The sequence below is a fragment of the Erpetoichthys calabaricus genome, chromosome 3 (genome assembly GCF_900747795.2).
Source record: "Erpetoichthys calabaricus chromosome 3, fErpCal1.3, whole genome shotgun sequence".
Taxonomy (NCBI): Eukaryota; Metazoa; Chordata; class Cladistia; order Polypteriformes; family Polypteridae; genus Erpetoichthys; species Erpetoichthys calabaricus.
The window spans coordinates 212,106,381-212,128,725 of NC_041396.2; the positions used below are offsets into that span (position 1 = coordinate 212,106,381).

Below are 22,345 nucleotides of genomic sequence, written 5' to 3' on the forward strand. Positions count from 1 at the left end.
CTTTGTTTGAATTTTTGGGATGGTTATTTGTGGTTTTGTGATTCCCTCTTTGGAAAATCACAACATCTCCCGGCCAAAAAGAGTCATATGCTCAAAGATACAAAGAGAAAACTTTTTAGATGGAAATGAAGAATCAGTTCTTTTCATTAAGGATATGGAGCCAACTAAGGAACTAATATTCTGTGTTTCAAGAAATGCCAAGAGGCATACATGAGCTAATTATATACAGTCGCTCTTCTTAAGCTTTTATTTTATAACACACAGGCAGATGTGCAGAACTTTTTTTTTTCATTTTGACCTTTCAATATCATGCAAGGTCTATTAATTATTTGGTAATTTTTCTGTTGGTGTTTTTCTTGGTATTAAGACTGTTTGTCAGCGGAAGATTAAAATTATTAACTTCGCGTGAATATCCACAAAACATCTGAGGTAAAGTGCAATTCAGAAAGAATGGTCATTCTCTGATGATTGATTATCTTGTCTGCTCTGTTCTGCTTGCATTGTCTGGAAATACTGATTCAATTAAAAACATTTCATATTACATTCTCTTTATAATGTGATGATGTTGAGCTTTTTATTAATATATTATTACTGAGTGTCCAGGAAACTGAAATTAAATCATAGGCCCAGCTATTGCCTGTGTGTGGTTGGCATATTCTCCCCATCCCTATTTTTTTATATTTTTCACTGTGGACTGTGGTCTTCCTCTCTTATCCCAATGTCATATGTGTTGAGCTAACTGGAACCTCTAAATTGGCCCTGCATGCTTAAGTATGGCGTGTGTATATGAGTATATGAGCATGTACTGTGATGGACTGGTATCTTTATGAAGGGTTATTTCTTGCCCTGTACTGCAGAGATGAGCCCCAATCACCTTCCACTAGATTAAATATTTTATTAAATAATGTATGACAGATATTGTCTTTTATGAGATATTATTATATCTAACTGTGACAGATCTATTTCATTCTTTGGGAGGATGAAGTACAAATGAGCTGGGAACACAGAATCATTAATGTGACGATATTTTTTACAGTGGGTCTTTTTGCAATATTTTTAAGTTTTTCTCATGCGTACTGATGCACTCATTTAAGGAAGAAAAATAATGGCTGGTGCCCTGCCCGGGGTTTGTTTCCTAACTTGTGCCCTGTGTTGGCTGGGATTGGCTCCAGCAGACCCCCGTGACCCTGTAGTTACGATATAGCGGGTTGGATAATGGATGGATGGATGGAAATAATAGGCATGTCAAAGTAAAGTTACTTTTTATCATCTGTATGAATACTGCTTAGTGGATTTATAGTTACAGTGTATAGATGCTTCATTAGCTGGGTTTATATACAGTACAGTTTGCAGTCACATCTTTTTTTTTCTCTCAATGTATTTTTTTCTTCTGGTTAACAGTGCTAATGTCCAGAGTAACAGTGTGTTTTGATTAATGTTAATTAAAGTTATTAATCAAAACACATCCAGGTTTTCATTTGTTTTATAATGTCATAAATGTTGATGTTGCACAGTTTTGAGCCCCAGCTTTAATTCTGGACAGGGATTAAGAGTTTTGCACAATTCCTCATACTTGTAGTTTACTTTTCTGTTTTCTCCCATGATCAATAAACACAAGGCATGGCTGGTAAGTGACAACCAGTTTGCTCTGATGTGTTGTGTGTACCGTGGGATGGAAAAGCACCTCATCTAAAAATTGGTTTAGCCTTGTAGTCTTTGCTATTGGATTAGGCTTCTATTCTGCACAGTCCTGACAAGGATAAGTGGATTCAGTTTATGAAAAACTAGGGACTCTTTCACATTGAGGGAAGTGACAGATACCTCCGTGTTAAGTTCCCATCCTAATATTACTAATTTTCTTTTTTTGCTTTGACAGGTTTTGCCAAGCATTCTGCAGAAGCATTGCTGTATTTTACCTGACAGGAATACAGGTAAGCTGCATGAAAAGGCTTTTCAAAATGTTGTTAATCAACTGTAATTTTCAGTCACATTAAAAAAAACGATGTGCAAAGCTTTCAATTATAAGTATGCCACAATTTGATGCTAGACTTTTTTTTTTGCTTTTTTTATATTAATGGATTGTTGTTGCTGGAGTCAACAGTGATCCATTAGGGACATTTTAGCGGCATTTTTTTCATTTTCAGTGTGAGGAATTTTTTTGGAGTGGACAGCATTAAGATAATCTAATATACTTTATCATAAGAGGTTTTTACAATTTCAGTTTGGGAGGAAACATGTATATATAAAGCAACTTTTTTGCTCAGTTAAAAAAAAATGTATTGATTAAAATTTTCCTGGAAATATTTTTAAAACTACTTTCTTGGAAATTGTACATTGGATAAATGGTTAAATGCATACACTATTTCAAAATTAATACAAAAAAATAAAAAATATTGAAAATTGTTTAATAATCTATTCATTGTAGTAGCTACCTCAATGAAGTATAGTTTTAATGATTAGGTCTCTATATCTTGTATAATTTATGAAAATGTTATTTTAGAGGGGTCATATCCCATTAACAATGCAATTTGCTCTCTCAGGACAGGCTTAGGCAAACGGCAGCGGTGTCAGACCCAGTGATTGAATTTGAACTGGCACAGAATTCACTTTAATTTTTTTTTTTTATTTACCATAGTGTAATCCTGTTAATAAATATATAAGAAGAACAGACATCAGTATTTCCTCATACGTGTCAGGCTTATTTTCTATATGACACTCCTATTGTATACAACTTTCAGATTTGCTGAGCTTTATAAAATACCTGGGGACAGCACAAAAAAAAATGACAAAAATGTCTTGGGATTAAGACTGCCTTTCTTTAGCTTTTTGCTATTAATGTTAATAATTGTGTTGTTTCTGCTGTCACATATCAGTTTTTACTTGATACATTTGGAATGGACTGATTAGAGTGCACTTTTTTAATTGAGTTTTTTTGATATGAAGTTTGTGGATTTGATATTTCATTTCTGGTGGGTTTAACAGTTCCATTAAATGGAATTTACCAAAATGTGCAATGCTGTCTTTTTGGTAATACTGATGACATGTACAGTATTATGTCTTATGAAACTGCTCATCTTTTCCATTTCCACTTCAGTGGTATTTAAGGGTTACTAAGATACTATGAAAATGTGTTTGGCCTTAAATGCTCTTTTTGACGTTGAAAGAGAGTAGTGATTTCTCATTATTTTGGTGCACTAAGTCACAACACATTATGGTTGTTGGTATATTGGAAGTGATGCAAGCTGATATTGTGACTCAGAGATTCTGTGATAACAAGCAAACTGTTGGGCGTTACTGTGATTCCTTGTGGTCCTTGAAGACCTGATATTATATCCATTAACCACTTCCCTTCACTGTTTAGTAGAACCACCTTTCCTGAATAGTAATCAGAAACAATAATATTGTTTTTGTTATCAAATGCCACCCCTTTGGGACTATGTAAGAATTGATTACTTCCAAGTTCATGGTTTATAGTTAAACGGAGGGATCCTGTAACATCAAACACCTTGACTGAGTTACTTGTAGTAATCACAATGTCATCCGTTTTACTGCAAGCCACAAAAGATGGCTGGTATAAACCATCAATGACTTTAATCTGAAAAATGTTCCCACAGGTCCAATCCACAGTTAATATATAAAAGCTGCCACATTCACATTTGTCAGTCACAACTATCTGACCTTTTGTGTTTACAGCAACTCCAAAAGGGCATTGCCAGTCCTGCTTTAAAGAGAAGATTTTTCGCCCATCCCTTGCATGCACAGAAACTTGCTGTTTTATGGGTTCTGCTATTGCCACTAAATATCCAAGGCTAGAAATAGCAATACCAGCTGGGAAACATGGTTTATTATACTTTGGCTGTTCTGGCTTTGAAAAATGCCATAAGAGTTCCATGGAATAATCAAAGACTTTTACTCTTTCATCACTTTTGTCTGTAACAAACACAAATCCATCATCAGTAACTGCCACTCCAATAGGATTCAGTAAACATCCTTGTGTTCTTCTATTACTAAGCATTTCACTTACATTTCTGCATGAAAAATTAGTATTTTCTTGATGGTAATTTCTAGTGCTGCTGTCATTGTCTTCTGAACTTGAAGCATCCCAGAATCCAGGAGGGGTTGGATCATTTCTTCTTTCCATTTTCTGTGCAATATGTTCTAGTTTGCTTGATTGTGTCTGGTCTGGAATTTGTTTTCGGGAGATGCATTTGTCTAGCTGAATCAATGTTTCTTTCTGAGTCAACAACTCCGTGTCTGATATATTTTTTCTTAGATGCTCCAGAGACAGTGTAAACACTGAAAGTTGTTTCTTCTCATTAAGTGATTCTTGTACAATCTTCTCTAGAAGATGTCGCTTTTCCTTGCAATAATCTAAAGCCTCCTGGATCTTTTGTTTGTATTTCAATGCTGCTGCTTCCACTTTTACGACATTATGAATATTTTGCGACATGTGTTTAAGTGCACAACAAGGGCATAATAACCTTGAAAAGAAATAGAAACAAGAAAATATTTAAGCAAATGGCTGTGTGTGTTCAGAATATCATTTTAACATACAGGGTTGTTTGGTTTAGAGCATTATGTATTTAAAAGAATGAGACAACATCATTATTAATGTTATGCTTGTAATTATTGTACCATTAACAGCAAATGTCAACATAGCTTGCACATTTTGGCTATATCTCATTAAAGTGCTACTGAGTAATTGGTGTGCAGCCTGAACAGATAGATATCATGGTGAGTGAACTCTGTAATATAAACTCTTACAGAAATATTTCCATACTTTTTATCCTTGTTTTTTATTTAGAACTCTTTCAGAGAACTTACCGATGGAGAGAAAATTCAAACAGAATGTCTTTGCCTATGTCTTTGAGTTATAACTTTGTTTCACTTACTGAAAAAGATTTACAACCAAATACAAGCTTTAATTTACCTCAAGTTGTCCTAATTATGCTGACTTAAAATATGGGTATAGAAGACAAAAAATTGCATTATTCTAAAATGTTAAAGCATATATGCACTATCAGATTATCTATCTATCTATCTATCTATCTATCTATCTATCTATCTATCTATCTATCTATCTATCTATCTATCTATCTATCTATCTATCTATCTATCTATCTATCTATCTATCTATCTATCTATCTATCTATCTATCTACATACTGTATTGACTTTCTTTATCTGTGTATCTTTGATTTTAGAGATTTTCTTTTAGGTCTGTATGTCATTCTGTCTCTCTCAGTCCTAACCGGAGTTACTGCTCAGAGCACAAACCAACAAAAAACAGCATGTTGCAATACTTATCACAATTTAATTATTAAACTAATGAAACTGCTCACTACTATTGATTAGTGCCTCAAGGCAACTGCTATATTCTGATGTAATCCAAGTAAGAAAATAGATAAGTGGTTGCTGATTTCTTGACAAAGCATTCTCTCAAAAACAAATACCTTATAAAAACATGAAATTACTACTTATTGGGTCATAGTTAACATTTGCGAGCATCACTGGATTGCGCATAGGCTTGTTCTACTTTGATAGACTACAAGCTAGAGATTACATGAATATATTCATCCTGTATATCCAATGTGAGTAGATTCTAGGCTAGTAAGTTGTTGCTTGGAATCCAGATATCACCTGGGCGAATTAGAAACAGTTCATAACTTACTTTGCTCAGTTATAGGACTTGAAAATGATTATCACAGCAAACTTCTGAATGGCAGTGGTAGACAGCCAGGAGGCACTATGGTTTTGCACAAAACAGTGCCTTAAAAAGAACAAAAAATTCAGATTCCACCTAGAATTAAAGAAAAGGGTGTGGTGGCTTGGAGGCTTGCAGTAGTCCCCAGGAAGCTTAAGGAAAAACAGCATAGGTTATGCTATCCAAAAAAAGCAAGGCCAGAAATACATCTAGTCAACTATGGGCTTTAAAAGGCTAAGGGGTTGCAAAAAACAACAGGAGCTGCCAGAGGGCTTCTAACCTGGGGCGTCTGTGCCAAACACTGGTACTTCTGACTACTGTCAATAACTACTTTGAACCAGAAGCTAATAGAGTCTACAGTCAGAAGGCGAAACTGTGGCAAAAGCTCAGAGATAGGAAGGATGTGAGAGTGAGTGTTTTATTGTAATATGATGGGCCTAGAGGGGTTGATAGCCTGTAAAATTAAGGCCAAATAGGCTTCAGAGTTTTGAGTTTTACCTTTCTTAATCTGTCTGTTGTTAGTTTTACAGAGAATCAAAAGTGAAATTTTATGAGCTTTTGCACGTTTTAGAAGGCTGGGTAAATGCATATTGTACATATCAGTCTCCTATTACCTTCAACAGTTTTATGTAGAAAAGTATGGCCAGCATCAGAGAAGTATTTCTGCTTTCCCACAATTATTTTTTGCCTATCTTTAGAATTTGTAAGACTAATTTGCATATGTTAAACAAGAAGTAAACTGCAGTGCACCATGTGAAATGGTCTTTCTAAAGCCCTCTAAGGAAAATGAGTCTCAAAGTGGTTAGTTATAGAGCCACACACTCACACAAAGATGATCCATTTCATATTCCAAGTGACTCTATAATAACCCCATTAAGAGTGAACCCTAAAAACTGAAGAAATGTATTTCTAGGTACATTTTATTTTACTTATTTCTGCAAAATTACCTTAACACATTTTTTGTATGATCCTGCACAAGTAATCATTTTATTAGTATACACATATGTTCTGCATAAAGTTATCCATTTTTAATCTGTCATGTACAGCATAATCATTTTCAGTATATTAATAATCATCATATCAGCTCTGAAGAAAATGGTAAGGCCTGGAACAATACTTTTAAAAAGCATATGCAGCTCATATGTGACATCTTAATTTTTTTTCGGGAGCAGTGTTAACAACAGAGGGATAACAGAGTGTATGTACGATTTGCTGAAATCTTGGCTTTGGGAGTGGTAAACCTTTATTTTTGATTACTTAAATAAGCTGTAATCTTAAGAACATGTAGTTCCACTGAAGCAACAATTACAGGAAATGGTCTATTTGGGCATTTGTCAGTGTGTCCCTTTAAAGATCACATCTAGCTCACATCAGACCTAACACATTACTTTGAGCAGATGACACGTCTTGAATTCAGCAAGCAGAGTACTGCTAACAGAAGTTTACATTTTCTACCATATTCATAAGTAAGATTCAGATTAGTAACAGGTTCCAACCAAATAAGGGGAGGAGGGCCACCATCCAAAAATATTTGCTGTAACAGAAGGCCGCAGCCATTGATAACTTTATCAACTTGATGGTTAGCAAGCTTTGTGAAATTAAGATATTGCTAGAAATGAAGAAAATAATTAAAAATCAATTGGGATGGGCCAAATATAATTCAAAAGAAATCCCTGAACAGGAACAAGAGCAGCAACTGTCATCAGAGTTAATATACAAACAGAGCACTGAGAGCTGCCGGCACACTAATTAAAGACTGGAAAAATACATAACTGTTTTTCAGGCTAATGAATCATCACAATATTAATTAAACTATCCAACATTTAAATGCAACAATGATTATTCAATTAATTTCTTTAAAAATATTTTGCTAATTGTCTTTTTGCATTGGGCATGCACAAGCTGAAGAAAATGAATAAATCATAGGTGCAGTATGGTAGCTCTCCATCTTGTGGATTGAAATTCAGTTAAATTTATAAATGAATACAGTAAATTACTGTTTAATATTAGTTCAGACCATTGCAGTTTTAGGGTAAAATTACTGTTTATGTTATTTAATTGATTCACAAAATATATTTTTTCTTGTAATTTTGTTTAGAACTAACAGAAGTGCTGTGAAGATTGTGCTGAAGGTTATTTTGTTACTGTATATTATTTGTCAGGTTGTGTTAATCATCTTAATTATTGGGGAAGTCTATGGCACAGTTAGTAGAGATGCTGCTTCATAACTTCATAGCTCTGGGTTTGTTTTCTGACCCGGTTATTGTCAGTATGGAGTGTACACATTCTACCCATTTCTTTATGAGTTTTTTTTTTCAGGCATGCTGGCTTTCCCTCCATATCCCAAAGATAATTTACTAGGTTAATACATCTTCACCAACATTGGCATTTTGCAAGGCTGCTGCCGCAGAATCTATTTACTTATGACTGTAGCAAAGCATGAATGCAACGTTATCATTAAGTTTGCAGATGACACCCCTATGATTGGCCTCATCAGCCTACAGGAGGCTGACTATATGGTGCCATGATAACCTCTCCCCAAATGTCAGCAAAACAAAAGGAGGCCATGTTTGACTACAGGAAGAACAAAGGCAGTCATGCTTCACTCAACATCAATGGCTTCCTCATCTAGACAAGTAGCAGTTTCAGGTTCTTGCCCATATCACCAAATGCCTTGCAAGGTCTGTAAACACCACCTGCATCCTCAAAAGGCCCAGCAAAGGCACTTTTACTGAGGGGGTTAAAGAGTTTTGAGGTGGGTACCAAAAATACTAGTGAATGTCTACTGCGTCACTTTTGAAAGTATCCTGACTGGATGCATCATGATGTGGTATCGTAACCTGACTTCCCAGGATCACAAACTTCTCCAAAGGACTTTCCCTACAGCCTCTATCATTGGGACATACTGTACCTTCCACAGCTTCATAGCATCTACTCCATCAGATGTCTGAAGAGATCTGAATTCATTATCTCTGATGACAGCCATCTGGCTCATCCCTATTTTTGCATTTGACTATGGTCAGTGTCACTACTGGTAGCATGAAGGGATATCTGGACCCTACAGAGGTTGCACAGGTAGTCCAACTTCTCCAGGATGGCACATCAATACGTGCCATTGCCAGAAGGTTCGTTGTGTCTTCCAGCACAGTCTCAAGGGCATGGAGGAAATTCCAGGAGGTAGGCAGTTACCCTAGGAGAGCTGAACAGGGCCGTAGTAGCCGTAGGGCTCGATGTCCTCTGGTGGGCCCTGTGCTCACTGCCCGGCACTATGGAGCTCGATTGTCATTTGCCATAGAATACCACACTGGCGCCCTGTGCTTTTCACAGATAAGAACAGGTTCACCCTGAGCACATGTGACAGACATGAATGGGTCTGGAGAAGCCGCAGAGAATGATATGCTGCCTGTAACATCGTTCAGCACGACCAGTTTGGTGGTGGGTCAGTGATGGTCTGGGGAGGCATATCCATGGAGGGATGCACAGACCTCTACAGGCTTGACAACAGCACCTTGACTGCCATTCGGTATTGGGATGAAATCCTTGGACCCATTGTCAGATCCTGTTCTGGTCCAGTGGGTTCTGGGTTCCTCCTGGTGCATGACAATGCCTGGCCTCATGTGGTGAGAGTATGCAGGCAGTTCCTGGAGGATGAAGGAATTGATACCCTTGACTGGCCCCCTCGCTCACCTGACCTAAATCCAATAGAACACCTCTGGGACATTATGTTTCGGTCCATCCAACGCCATCAGGTTGCACCTCAGACTGTCCAGGAGTTCAGTGATGCCCTGGTCCTGATCTGGGAGGAGATCCCCCAGGACACCATCCATTGTCTCATTAGGAGCATGCCCCCCCGACGTTGTCAGGCATGCATACAAGCACGTGTGGGCCATACAAACTACTGAGTACGATTTTGAGTTGCTGCAATGAAATTTTGGCAAAATGGACTAGCCTGCTGCATCATTTTTTCACTTTGATTTTCAGGGTGTCTTTGAATTCAGCCCTCTGTAGGTGATCATTTTCATTTCCATCAAACGATGTGGCATCCTTTCGTTCCTAACTCATTGCCCAGTCCATATCAGTATAGATATCCAGCATGATTTTTTTTTCCCCATTGAGATCTGATGTGTTTTCAAAGTGTTCCTTTAATTTTTTTGAACAGTATACGTCCCTTCCATCCACTTCTCCTGCAAGTGTGCTCTCTCGGTGTATGTGACAATAGAAATCTCTAATCTAATCTCTTAATTGGCAATTCTAAGTTATCACTGTATAACAGCATGTGCCCCTTAATAGATTGGTGCCACCTCTAGTGTTAATTCCTAATCTGTACCCTTTACGTCAAAGAATGGCCCCGTGCTTTTAATTCTGAATTACGCAAATTTGATGTTGGATTGATCATTATTTAATTTAAACTGTTGTTAACTCTACACAGACTGGAAATTCATTGCAAAGCACAATCACATACTTGCCCATGCAAGAACCAAGTCTAGTTCAGATTTTCCAACTATAATGCACTTGTCAGTTGGATGTGGGAAGAAAACTAGAATACTGAGAGAGAAACCTGTGCAGGAAAGGATATGAAAACTCCATATGTTGGTCAGGCATAGCTACGCTATCCAAGCTATTGATCATGACTGAAAATAATTAATATTTTGCTTACTATACATTATCTCTATAACTCAATTTTTTGTAAATGTTTCCATTTTAGGTGCAGGATTATGAATTCTCACTTAAGAAACCTATCTGTATTCATTAACAACCAGTTGCCATGTGATATTTCTGATCATTTTAATAACAACTGAGACTTACAAAATAACTTTGTCATTGTAAATTATTCATAACAAGTATACTGTATGTAGTGAAAATGAGCATCTAGTATTTAGTTTTATGCTGCTGAATACCTGCTTCTAAGGATTTCATTTATTTTTTTATTTCTCTTGATGTGTTGGTTGTATAGCAGCCCTTTCATTGCTGTACTGCAAAAAAAGCGCATATGCAAAAACTAGACAAAAAAGACTTTAAATGGGAGTTGTTTTGCTTGTATTTAGCAAAAAAAAAATCAATCTGTGGAAGCGGTAAGCAAAATTTACTTGAGAAGATTTCTTAATGTAAGCTAAACAATCATAAATACAATTAAACTAGGAAAACTAGATTTAATGTCATGATTTAAATACTTTTCACTTGGCTTAGATATCATTTTTTTCAGTGTAGTATTTCTTAGATGTGTGTGGTCCGGGATAATACTGAAAGTATGTGTGGCACAGTGAATGGCACAACAAATGCAGGCTTATGAATATGAAGATGAATTTAACAGAGAACATGGGAAGATCTACCTAAAACAAAAAGAGATTAAGTATCAAAGAATTTTCTGCTTGAATGGCTTATGCCATAGTAAATAAAACATAAAACATTTTTTTGAGTTCATATTAAGTATGTTAATTACAAGTACAGTATGAACCCCAAATTATCAATTAACATGTCTAAGATCTAGTTATATAAATATGAGGACTAAAGTGTTGTACAATTCAACACAATGAACTAATATCTTTGAGTTTATCCTCACTGTGAAATGGATGTACTGTAATTAGATATTATGTTCACTGCATTATTATGTTCACTTAGAGAACCTCAATACATCTACAAGGTGTCTTAGGAACAAATCATGTAGATCTATATTCTGAGTAACTGCTTTAAAAAAGAACTGCTTGAAGAAATAAGACATATAAGAATATGAAAAAACATACAAGATATTTCTATGGAGAAAGTTGAAACTGGGAATGAGGCCTGTAGTGGGCCTAACTGAGGTTAGTGAGAGCAAGAGATCACATCTTCCTGCAGATGCAGAATGTTATTAAAGTCACCTCTGGAAACATGCATCTGTATATGGATATTAATACCTGGATTAATAAACATAGCACCAAATAATAAAAGAAAATGGTTGTGCAATAACAGATGGCCTTCTCAAGTCAATGAACAATTGTACCCTCTTTTACTGGCACCGTCTATGGTATTCATCTCAACTATGATGACTTACAGGAATAAAGATCAAGTACCATACACAAACAGTGTATTATTTTAGTTAAGTACTACTTGCTTTATTTGATTAATTCATATGTTCTATAAAATTAACAAAAGCTAAATACATTCAATCAAAGTTATCTGAATTGACACAATTCATTATTTGTATAAAAACAAACAGGTGAAATATTATTTTAGTTTTTTATTCAATCTATTTTTCCGAGATGAGACATGCAGTATAAATAGCACTGACACTTGTCTAACAAGCTCTTTACAAGTACTGATAAAGGTAGTCAAGCATCTATTTCACAAACCTGTGACACGGCATGCAGAAGAATTTGATTCTTTCATCTGGATGCTTTTCACAGTAACAACATGCTTCATTAGCTCCTTTGGCACTACTTAAGCACTCGATGATTGCAAAATTATCAGCGAGGTCCATGGCACTGAGACTTGAAAGCGATGTCTCTTGTCTGCAGCTTGGGCATGAGAGTTTTGAGTCCCTGTTATCAGAACTCTGCTCGCTAGCTCCTTTTAGAATTTCTGTGAGGCATCTTAAGCAGAAAGTGTGTCCACACTGCAGCAGCTTGGGTCTCAGCTCTTTCTCATTATACAGCTCAGTGCAGACAGCACATGCCAAAATTGAATTCACTGAGAGATTACAGACGTTCGTGGCCATTTTACTTGTCAGGTAGTTCACACTGTGCATATTGCTTGATGGAAATTATTTCAGTAACACTTCATTTAACAAAATGCCATAATTCCTTCCCAGCAAGAATGGTTATCTAGAGGAAATCGGCTCCAAGTACTGAGCTTATATAATTCAGTAAGGAAACAGAGGCATGGCAACTGTTTATTTGTTTGGTTGCGACACTTCATCAAACAAGGTTTTTTTTCATTATTACTATTACAGGAGCTAAACAGGGGAAAAGCAAATATTTACCTTGAACAAATGAGCATAAGAAAGTGAAATTAGAGTGGTACGTTTGCAAGATCCATCACTTTACTAATCATTTGTTTACTTTTTAACATGAAATCTTTGATGAGGTTAGAACAAGTTCAAACTTGTGCCTAAAGTCGGAGTAAATGCTTTTGTATCATAAATAGCACAGGCTGGAATCTTTAATCTGCTGATATTCTGGTTACACCTAGCAATTATAATAAATGGGCTTTTCCTACAGAAGCATAGCAGCATAACCCAAACATATACAATGCATTCAATGTGACCTTCCCTGCTAGAAAGAAGGAAGTCCTTCTAAGAGTTTTACAGTTCCAGAGAAAAAAGGTATCTGTCCAACATTCTTGTCTCACCTGAGAGGAAACACTAAGAGATTGTAACTGGGTTTCTTGAAAGAATACTCTGTATTTAATTTAGCAGAACACCATTGGCATTATCCTTAAAAAGAAGGCTTGTCTAGCAGTGGGAGGTTAAGGAATGCTTGCAGTTTTCTTGTAGGCAGGCCAAAGCTTCTCTACCACATGCTATATTCATGAAATACAGCAGTCAAAATTAGTCAGCACAACTTCAGCATGTTGCACACATCCAGAGATTTAAAAAAAAGAAGGAAAGCAATTGGCTTGACCCTTTCTTCCCTAAATTTCTAATTTTCACATTTTGTTTGTAGCTTGATTTTGGATTCAGAACATTTTATATCATCTTAGACAATATAAAGTGTTAGTGTAGGCTGTGAAGAACCATCAGTAGTAACCGTTGACAGTTGCTGATATTCCTTAGCCCTTCAGAACCTGTATTGCTGTTCTTTTTAAATATATCTTGCAAAATCAACTTTGTTGGATGGGCCACTGCTTAACATTGCCTGCCTCCCTTCTCCCCAGGGCCAGTTCTAGTCATAGGCAAGGTTTCATATATTATCAGAAGGGGTGTCAGTCTATAAGAGGGAATTCATCAACTTTGGTTATGGATCTAACTGTGCAGATCTAAAAGAGGGACTCTAATTAGCCAGTCTCTTTTTTGGGGCTTTCTAACTGCCTCGGTCCGCAGTGTACCCTTGAGCCAGGTCTCACTTCTCCCCAGACTGTTATACCAGTCACAAAAAACACACACTGCTCACCTAACACCCATCTTCTTTTCCAAACTGACTGTCCATCTCCTTTCCCAAGCTGGCTGCTCCAAGTTATGCCCTGGCACAACATTTTATGAAGCTGAACGAGACTTGTCCGTTCAATTCAGAAACAAAATAAAATGTTTCTTTTCCTCAAAGGTAGAGAAATAAACTCCAAAAAAAAAGATAAACTTTTCAGTGAAGAAAAAGAAAAAGTTTTTCTAATTAGAGGGCTTAACTGTGATTATGCTCAGAATAGAACTATAAAAGTCATTCACCAATCCTATTTAATATCCAGAGCCAAAACATTAAGGTGAAAACTGACTTGAGACCAAGAGTGAGAGTCAAAACCAGAATACTGAATACTAATCATTCCATAGTTCACTGGTTGAATCCTTACCTTGGACAAAGTAGCTGACGCCACTACATTGTAATTTATCAGCTTGTATCAGGAGGTCTGACATTAGCAACCAGGCAAGGTCCATTAGCGACTATTTGCAGCAGCTTTCAACATGAGGATGTTACATAGTTAGAGATAAAGCAAAAAAAAATGAAGGACTCTTTCAAACAAAGAAATAAAAATCAACCAAACATCTTAAAATTTGAAAATTACACTTTTGAAATATGAAACTTTCGTAAGTTTGAAAAAAAGAATTTGAAACTCAAAAAAGTTTCGATAGACAACACAGACAATTCAAAGACTCACACAACACTTGCCTGTCAAGGTGCTGGACATCGCAATTGGGAGACCATAGCCACAGAACATCCCAAGAATTTAATGAATTACCATACTGCAGTTGACCCACCCAATCTCTGGTAAAGCACGCAGAAGAATGGAATAAAAGGAAGAAAGGAAACCACAGATCTGTGTAAAACTCAGATGGAAGCTTCATCTCCCACTGTCCCAAAATTTGTGTCTTGATGATTGCACATCTCACCTACCTATCACCTAACCTTGATGGGCATTATCTTCATTGTCATAGTGATGTATTACCACTAACTAGTTTTTTCCTTATCTCTTTTAAAATTGAATTGGTATACAGTATAACCACTAGAGCAAAACATGCAATAAATTGAATGGAAAGAAAGTTGGTGGTTCAATCTGATAACTTTTTGATGTTAGAGTATAATTGGGTAAACAATGCTGCAAACCATTTATACATTGCTATGCATGTTTTGCTTCAGTTCTTCCTGTGGTCATCTTACTCCTTACATGTGCTAACTGTCCTGGAGAGGAATGCTTACAACTAATAACAATAACAGCATTTATGTATACTGTATAGTACATTTTCATACTAAATGGTGTTGTTTATATGAAACAAAAATAAGATTAGGCAATAGTAAGTAACAAAAAATAAAGTAAGGTCAGATAGCCAGGAGGACAGAAAAAAAAACTCCAGATGGACCAGAGAAAAAGAAAACAAAATCTGCAGTGGTTCCAAGGCTAAGAGCCTGCCAGCCCCCCACTGGGCATTCTACCTAACATACTGTAAATGATCTAAATCAGTCCTCATGGTTTACAGGCTTCACATGAAAGAATTAGATGATGATGGTCATGTGGACATCTTGCCTTCAATCCATCAATGTATGGACTGCATGGTGCCTTGATCAGGTGGTGGTTGGCGCAGATCGCCAACACTGAAAACGGGAAAAAGAACAACAGAGAAAGTAGGGGGTTAGTACGGATTGCGGACCCAGGATGAAAATGATAATTCAATGCACATATAGCTTAACAGGGATACACTAAATTTAGCTATGTATAAGTTTAACATGTGTGATCCCACAGTCCAAAGACATGAAAGTCAGGAGAACTGAAATTGTTAAATGTGTATTCAGACTACAGTGGAGTGCCATACTGTCGAGGGATTGTCCATGACTGGAGTACTCGGGGAGGGGATGCTGGCACACGCATGCTGTTGCCGCTTCTCCCTGTTAACAACACTTTTCACATAATTCGCCTTTTATCCTACACTTTCTTACGCTTGTTTTATTTCCTTTATTGTACCTATAGTTTGTGGATGCAGCTGACTCGAATTGTATGGATTTGGTTTACTTTTTACAGATTTTATAGACTATACTTTGACTGGAAACATCTGAATCTGTGGATCATGGGACGAGACCTATGAACATTTCTTTGTACCTGGAAATCTAGGACCTTGGGGTGATCTGTCTCCTTGATTGTATTTGCTATGCTGGTCTGCTCCCGATTCACTTTACTGTACTCTACGACTAAGAACTGATCTGATGTTCATACCCACCTGGCTTGTGGCTCCAGGGTGATCACGCCTGTAATACCCAGCATTACTGTTTATGGCTGTTTTGTTGGAACCTCCAAATTCTGCTACCTCTTCCTGCTGTGTTTTCTGTTGCTTTGCTATCGCCACTCATCTACGCTACTGCACCCGCCTCTCCAACCGGCTCCACTGTGCTGTGCTGCTTCTCCACTGCTATCAGATAAGTATTGCTCAGTATCATGCTAAAATACTCTCATGACAAACTCCTTCATATTAAACAGTTTATCCAAAGCAAATGGTCTGACTGGAACATCCTAAAAGACACCAGTATTTTGCGGTGCCCGAAATATGTACATCGCGGGTCAGGTCGCCGCCACCGCCTGGCTGCGAATGAAAAACCACTGGCGGCATTTGCCTCAGGAATACATGGCCCCTGGAAACAGAAGTGTCAGTGTGCCAAATTTACATTATGTGAAAATAAACTCCAATCACGGCTCTGTGGAAAAAGAAGCCTCATTAACTAATATTGCATTGTTTAATTCGAGATCACTTAATGGCAAAGCATTGGTGCTGTCAGAATTCATCACTGACACCAAACTTGATATACCTGTGTTTAACAGAGACTTGGCAAAAACCGAATGAATTTACGTCTCTCACAGAGGCGACACCACATTGATTCACTTTCCACACAGAGCCTCGCAGCTCAAGACAAGGCGGTGGACTTGCAGTAACTGTCAGATTAGATTTAAACATCAAAAGAATCCAATTGATTGTCCATTGTCTTTTGAGTGCCTAGCTCTTAAACTAATAATGGAATTAGGTCCCGTCTCTCACTCATTGGTTCTTTATCGTCCTCCAAAATACAAACGCATCCTTCTTATCTGATCTGACTGAACTTTTAACCCACTTAAGCTGTTACTCCCAGAGAATTATCCTTCTTGGTGATTTCAACATCCATATTGACATTACTACATCTAAACTGAGAAATGAATTCCTATCCTTACTTGACTGTTTTGACTTTGACACCACATGCTTGATTTTCCCACCCACTGTGGTGGTCATATATTGGACCTGATCTGTACTTCTGGACTATCTGCTGCCAACATTTAGAGCATGGATTTGGGACTCTCTGACCATAAAGCAGTACTTTTCACTGTCTCATTATCTCTCCCTCCTCTTACCTGTAAACGACAAATTTCTTACAGAAATCTTAAACATATTTGTCCCTCTGTTCTTTCTAGATCCATTTCTGATCTTTTACTGTCTGCACCTATTCCATCAACACTAGATAGTCTTGTTGACCACTATAACAAAGCCCTTCATTCAGCATTAGATAAAACAGCTCCTTTAAAACATAAGGAGATTTCCTTTAAGCGTCCAGCTCCTTGGTATAACTCAGAATTGCGATCTATGAAAGCAGCTGGCCGACGCCTTGAGGAATGTCACATAAGACTGACCCCACTGTGCACATCCAGGCTTTCTTTGACCACCAAAGAGCTTACAGAGAAGCACTAACTGCTGCCAAGAACACCCATTATGGCAGAATAATAGAAAGTGGCCACGATAACCCAAGGGTTTGTTTTCTGTAGTTAATAAACTACTCGAACCCGCATCTGGCCCAACTACCTCTTCTACTGAAGTCTGTGAGGAATTCCTCCACTTTTTCTGTAACAAAATTAAAGATCTAAATAATTCAACTAACATAAACACATCATCTGTTTATATCTCTCCCTGTTTTCCCACTCCATCCAGCTCCTTCTCTAAGTTCTCACCAGTCACATTTGCGTTTGTTAATAACCTGCTTTATAAGATGATGCCGACTACTTGTGTACTGGACCCCATCCCCAGCACACTACTTAAATCCTGCTTTCCTGCCATAATCCCGACTGTTACAACAATAATAACTCATCCCTTGACACTGGCTCTGTACCGCTCTCTTTTAAAATCGCTTCTGTAACCCCAAAGTTAAAAAAGTCTGGCCTTGATGCTGACAGTCTTAACAATTTTTGGCCTATTTCCCACTTACCTTTTCTGTCAAAAGTTCTTGAGCGTGTGTGTAGCCTCCAACTCACTAATTACTTAACCTCTAATAATTGTGGTGGAACCCTTTCAGTCTGGTTTCAGGGTGCAGCACAGCTGTGAAACTGCTCTGCTACGTGGTAACCAATGATTTGCTTATGGCAGCAGACTCTGGACAAACCAACATATTAATTCTGTTAGACCTCAGTGCAGCATTTGATACTGTCAGACATGACATTCTACTGTCCAGAATGGAGAACATGCTGGGTATCTCTGGCACTGCCCTCCAGTGGTTCAAGTCCTATCTGACTGATAGGCAAGTTTGTTAGTCTTGGCAACAGCAGATCCAGCTCAGCACCCAGTCACACAAGGAGTTCCTCAGGGCTCTGTCCTCGGCCCTCTTCTCTTCTGTATTTATATGCTTCCCCTTGGCCATACTATTCGTAGCTTTGGACTGGGTTATCATTTTTATGAAGAGGACACTCAACTCTATTTCAATGTTAAAAGTGGAACTTCATCAGAGCTCTCTCAGCTCACAACCTGCCTCAGTGAAATTAATACCTGGATGGAGCAAGAACTCTTTAAAATTAAATTACAACAAAATCTGAACTCCTGGCAAATTGGGACTAAAGTGCAACCTTATAAAACAAGCTGTTTCCCAGTCCATCTTGGCGGTGGATCTCATCAGACCTGCCTCTACTGCAAAGAATCTTGGTGTCATTTTTGATTCCTCCCTTTCTTATTCCACCCAATGTACCCATTGGTTGCTGGGATTGTGCCCTGGATAAGTGCGTTAGGGGAATGAATTAAAGGATGGATGGATGCATGGTCGGACATTAGTTGAATTTCTATGGTCACAGAAGTGCTGTGACACAACTTCTTTTTAATACTATGTTATTTTTTACACAAGAAATAATACTGGTAATAATAATACTGGTGAAAAGTCACTAGCTTTCTACTAATAGTTTCAAAGCGCTTTTATTTCAACTGAGTTTAAACTTACACAATTTTCAGAAGGGTTTTTTGGTTTTCTACAGCTGAAACCTTCTTCTGTAGTTTAATTAATGCTGACTGATTTTATTGGTTTCACTCCCTTTATAAATAGAACAAAATTCTGTAAGTAATTAAATTTTCACCTGACTAAGGATTTCAACTCACTGTGGTTTTTTAAAAAAATGATGATGGCAATTTTTCATCTTCTTGTCAATATAATTAAATTATTAAGATAGATATATACGTAGATAGATAGATATTTTGAGGTTTATACATCATTTCATCATCATAACTAAGTTCAAAGATTTGCAAAGATAGGCAAACATTCAGTGGATTTCCATAATTGGTTTTAAATTTCAGGTTGAAAGATTTTAGATTTGAAAATGTTAAACAATGTTATGTTTTATAAATCTCAATGGAGCCTGAGGAGATGGTTTTCACTGCTACAGAAGAAATTTCTTTAAAAGGCTCTAGTGCATTAGTTTGAATATAGCTTAGAGAAAACAGGCAAACAATCAATGTTTTCCTTTTGTGGACCTCTATTTCAAGAAGCACTCAGGAAAGCAGCATTTGATTAAAAACTAATAACCCTTTGTAAAAGAAAGAGGTACATTGTGCTTTGCTTTATTTTGGCTTTTATGTGAATTAAATTTAAAGCAGAATTTTAAAAAAGAACGTTTACTATTATTAATTTCAATCAATGTCAAAAAATACCCTCTCCTTTATGGCTGAAAGGCACACTACAAACGTTAAAAGATCTAAAACATTTGGAAGTGTAACTTTTTGTGTCATTTGAAAATATATCATAGGACAAGTGTGAATTGATTTAATATGATCATTTTAGCTTGAAGACTCTAGTTTAACTGTTCAAAAATGTTATATTCGGCGGAACAGGAAAGCCAGACGTTTCCACATGATTTTTTTTTTCCTTTTTTACTTTGCAACCTCCTGTCCTCTATCCTGCATTTCTTTAAATTTTAATTTGCATTAATACTAATTTTCCTCTGCATGTTATACATAAAGTGAATCTGAAATAATATGCATTTTTTCCTTTTTATATCCTAGATAAGAGTAAGCAGTTAATGAAAATACATGGATAGATGGATCAATGCATTATGAGGATATGTGAAGAGCTAAAGTGTTCATGTATTTCATGAAAAATAATTTCCTGAGGATACACTGTTGTTTATTGCTTTTAAAGTTTGTCAGGCAAAGTTTGAGAGTAGCATTGTATAAAAGAGCAGATTGTCTACTACAGATTTAATTTTACAAAGCATGACCCATACATATCAATATGGATCATAAGCAAAGAGATATTCTTATTGCTAGTAAAGCCCATTAAGTTTTTAGCGGTGATGTCAAACAAACCAAACAAAAAGAAAAACATGACTCTGTTGCAATCTAGGTAGGAACAGTGAATATTACAACATAAAAAATGGAAGAGAAAACTATTTAAATATTAGACTATCCACAAATCAATTTCCTTAACACATTGTTACCATTACTGGGTCACAGAGAACCAGAGCCTGCCTTGGTAGCTTTGCACAAGACAGCCCTAGATGCAATGCTAGTACGGCTCTAGAGTCAGGAGTATTCAGTTAGATTATAATGGACTACCTGCAAATAAAACATGCAAATTAATGAATACCTTGAAAACGCAAGTGTGGAATTGAACTTGAGTCCATATGACTGTAAGGTAGCCGTGGTAAACTTGGAATCTTGGCAGCATTACTTATCAGATGTGCAACGCAGAATAGAAAGTACTTTTTAGAACAAGTGGCAGGTACTTAATGGCTTATATCCTTCATTTATTGAATAATTTTGCACTTACTTATTCTAATGCCCACTAATTGTCCATTAGCAGTAGCCCTGAGGCAGTAACCAACAGTGGATATCACAGAGCATATAAAAACAGCCATGCACATTTTACATCAGCCTAGTTTAGAGTAAATGTAAACTGCATGTCATTTAGATATGGGAGAAAATCAGAGTAGGCTAGGAAAATTTACGTGAACACAAAGAAAATGCACAGCCTCTACCCAGACATTGCCGGGGCTGGAAGTTGAGGCAAACTTTCAAAGTTGACTTCACCACTCTACTGATCAGTGCACCAGCATGCCTCTTTTTAGTGAATCATCACATACATTTTGTATTTTGAATGCATTTTAAAATTACTGTTTTGAAATACATGACACAGTAGTACTATTAATTAGTGCTTCATTACTATTCCATTGACAATGGTTCAACTCCTGGTTACAGCACTATCTGCAAAGAACTTGAATGTTTACTGCATTTGTTTTCTTTGGATACTTCTGTTTCCTTCTATTTCCCAAAGTTAGGTCTGGTGTGCTTGAGTATGGATGTGTTTTGTGATAATGGAGCAGCACCCTATCCAGAGCTGTTTGCTACCAATTCTAATGGGATAGTGTCTTATTATTTGTGACCTTACACTTAGCTTCAGAAAGTGGATGGATGGAGGGCTAACTTGAAATCAAGGTTTGATCACTCATAGTATACTGTACCTCACACTCCAAAGTAGTGCAACTTCTTTAGTGACTTGTTATAATTACTCTTCATTATTAAAGTCCCCAAAATTATAATAATGGTGATGTCTTACACTACTCATCCTGTGTGAATAATTGAGGAATAGTTCCAGTACAGTGAAGAAAATTCTCCCTGACCTTCCCTTGTATTAGGTTTTATTTAATTCATAAACTGCCTTGCCGAGTGTGAGCTTACTATGAATGCTCCTACACAATACAAAACAATGACTAAATTGAAAGACTAAACACACCTTGCAAGTTCTGTAAAATAAGATGGCTAAAAGTATCTCTTTAAATGAACACAAGTAGTATTTATTTCTTTTATGAATCTATCTGTCCTTTTTCTTGACCAGCTTATTCCATTACATAGAGTCAATAGTTATCCCGGCTGCATCCCTCCAGGATGTAGCCAATTGTCACTTAGCATCAAAACTGCTAAAATTGTAAATTAAATTATTGTTGTACATAAATATCTGTTATTGCTAATATTGTTTGTTTGTGATACACTAATAAACTCTTTTAATTCCTTATTTTTATTTCTTTATTCCGGTTTTATAAGATATGGACAGCACATTATTGACTCCAACATCCCTGATATTTTTTGTATTTATTTTCCTAAGCTATCTGGTTAAAGTGACAACTACAGACACACATCTACTAATAGAAAGTGTGAACTTTCATGGCCTTTGCAATACCATTAAGAGAAGACTGATCCTCCCTGTGATATATGCTTTCCCTTTTAGCAGGGACTGGTAGTTATCTACTTTCACATATA

At 36.8% G+C, this 22,345-nt stretch overlaps 1 protein-coding gene across 1 annotated transcript; it reads right to left on the bottom strand.

Moving 5' to 3' along the window:
* Window positions 1-1,257: 1,257 nt before the first annotated feature.
* LOC127527175 (tripartite motif-containing protein 2-like) lies at window positions 1,258-12,508 on the bottom strand. The gene is made up of 2 exons (XM_051924959.1): window positions 12,033-12,508; window positions 1,258-4,481 (listed from the first exon to the last, which is right to left on the bottom strand). The coding sequence occupies exons 1-2, from the start codon at window positions 12,425-12,427 to the stop codon at window positions 3,200-3,202; spliced, it is 1,677 nt and encodes a 558-aa protein (XP_051780919.1). The 5' UTR covers window positions 12,428-12,508; the 3' UTR covers window positions 1,258-3,199.
* Between the last annotated feature and the right edge of the window lie 9,837 nt (window positions 12,509-22,345).

What these genes read in the sequence shown, in the direction of transcription:
- LOC127527175 (XM_051924959.1), bottom strand. Translation starts at nt 12,427, where the DNA reads ATGCACAGTGTGAACTACCTGACAAGTAAAATGGCCACGAACGTCTGT. An exon ending in TTCTGCATGCCGTGTCACAG is followed by an intron (nt 4,482 to 12,032) that starts GTTTGTGAAATA and finishes TTTCTTTTCAAG; the next exon opens with GTTATTATGCCCTTGTTGTG.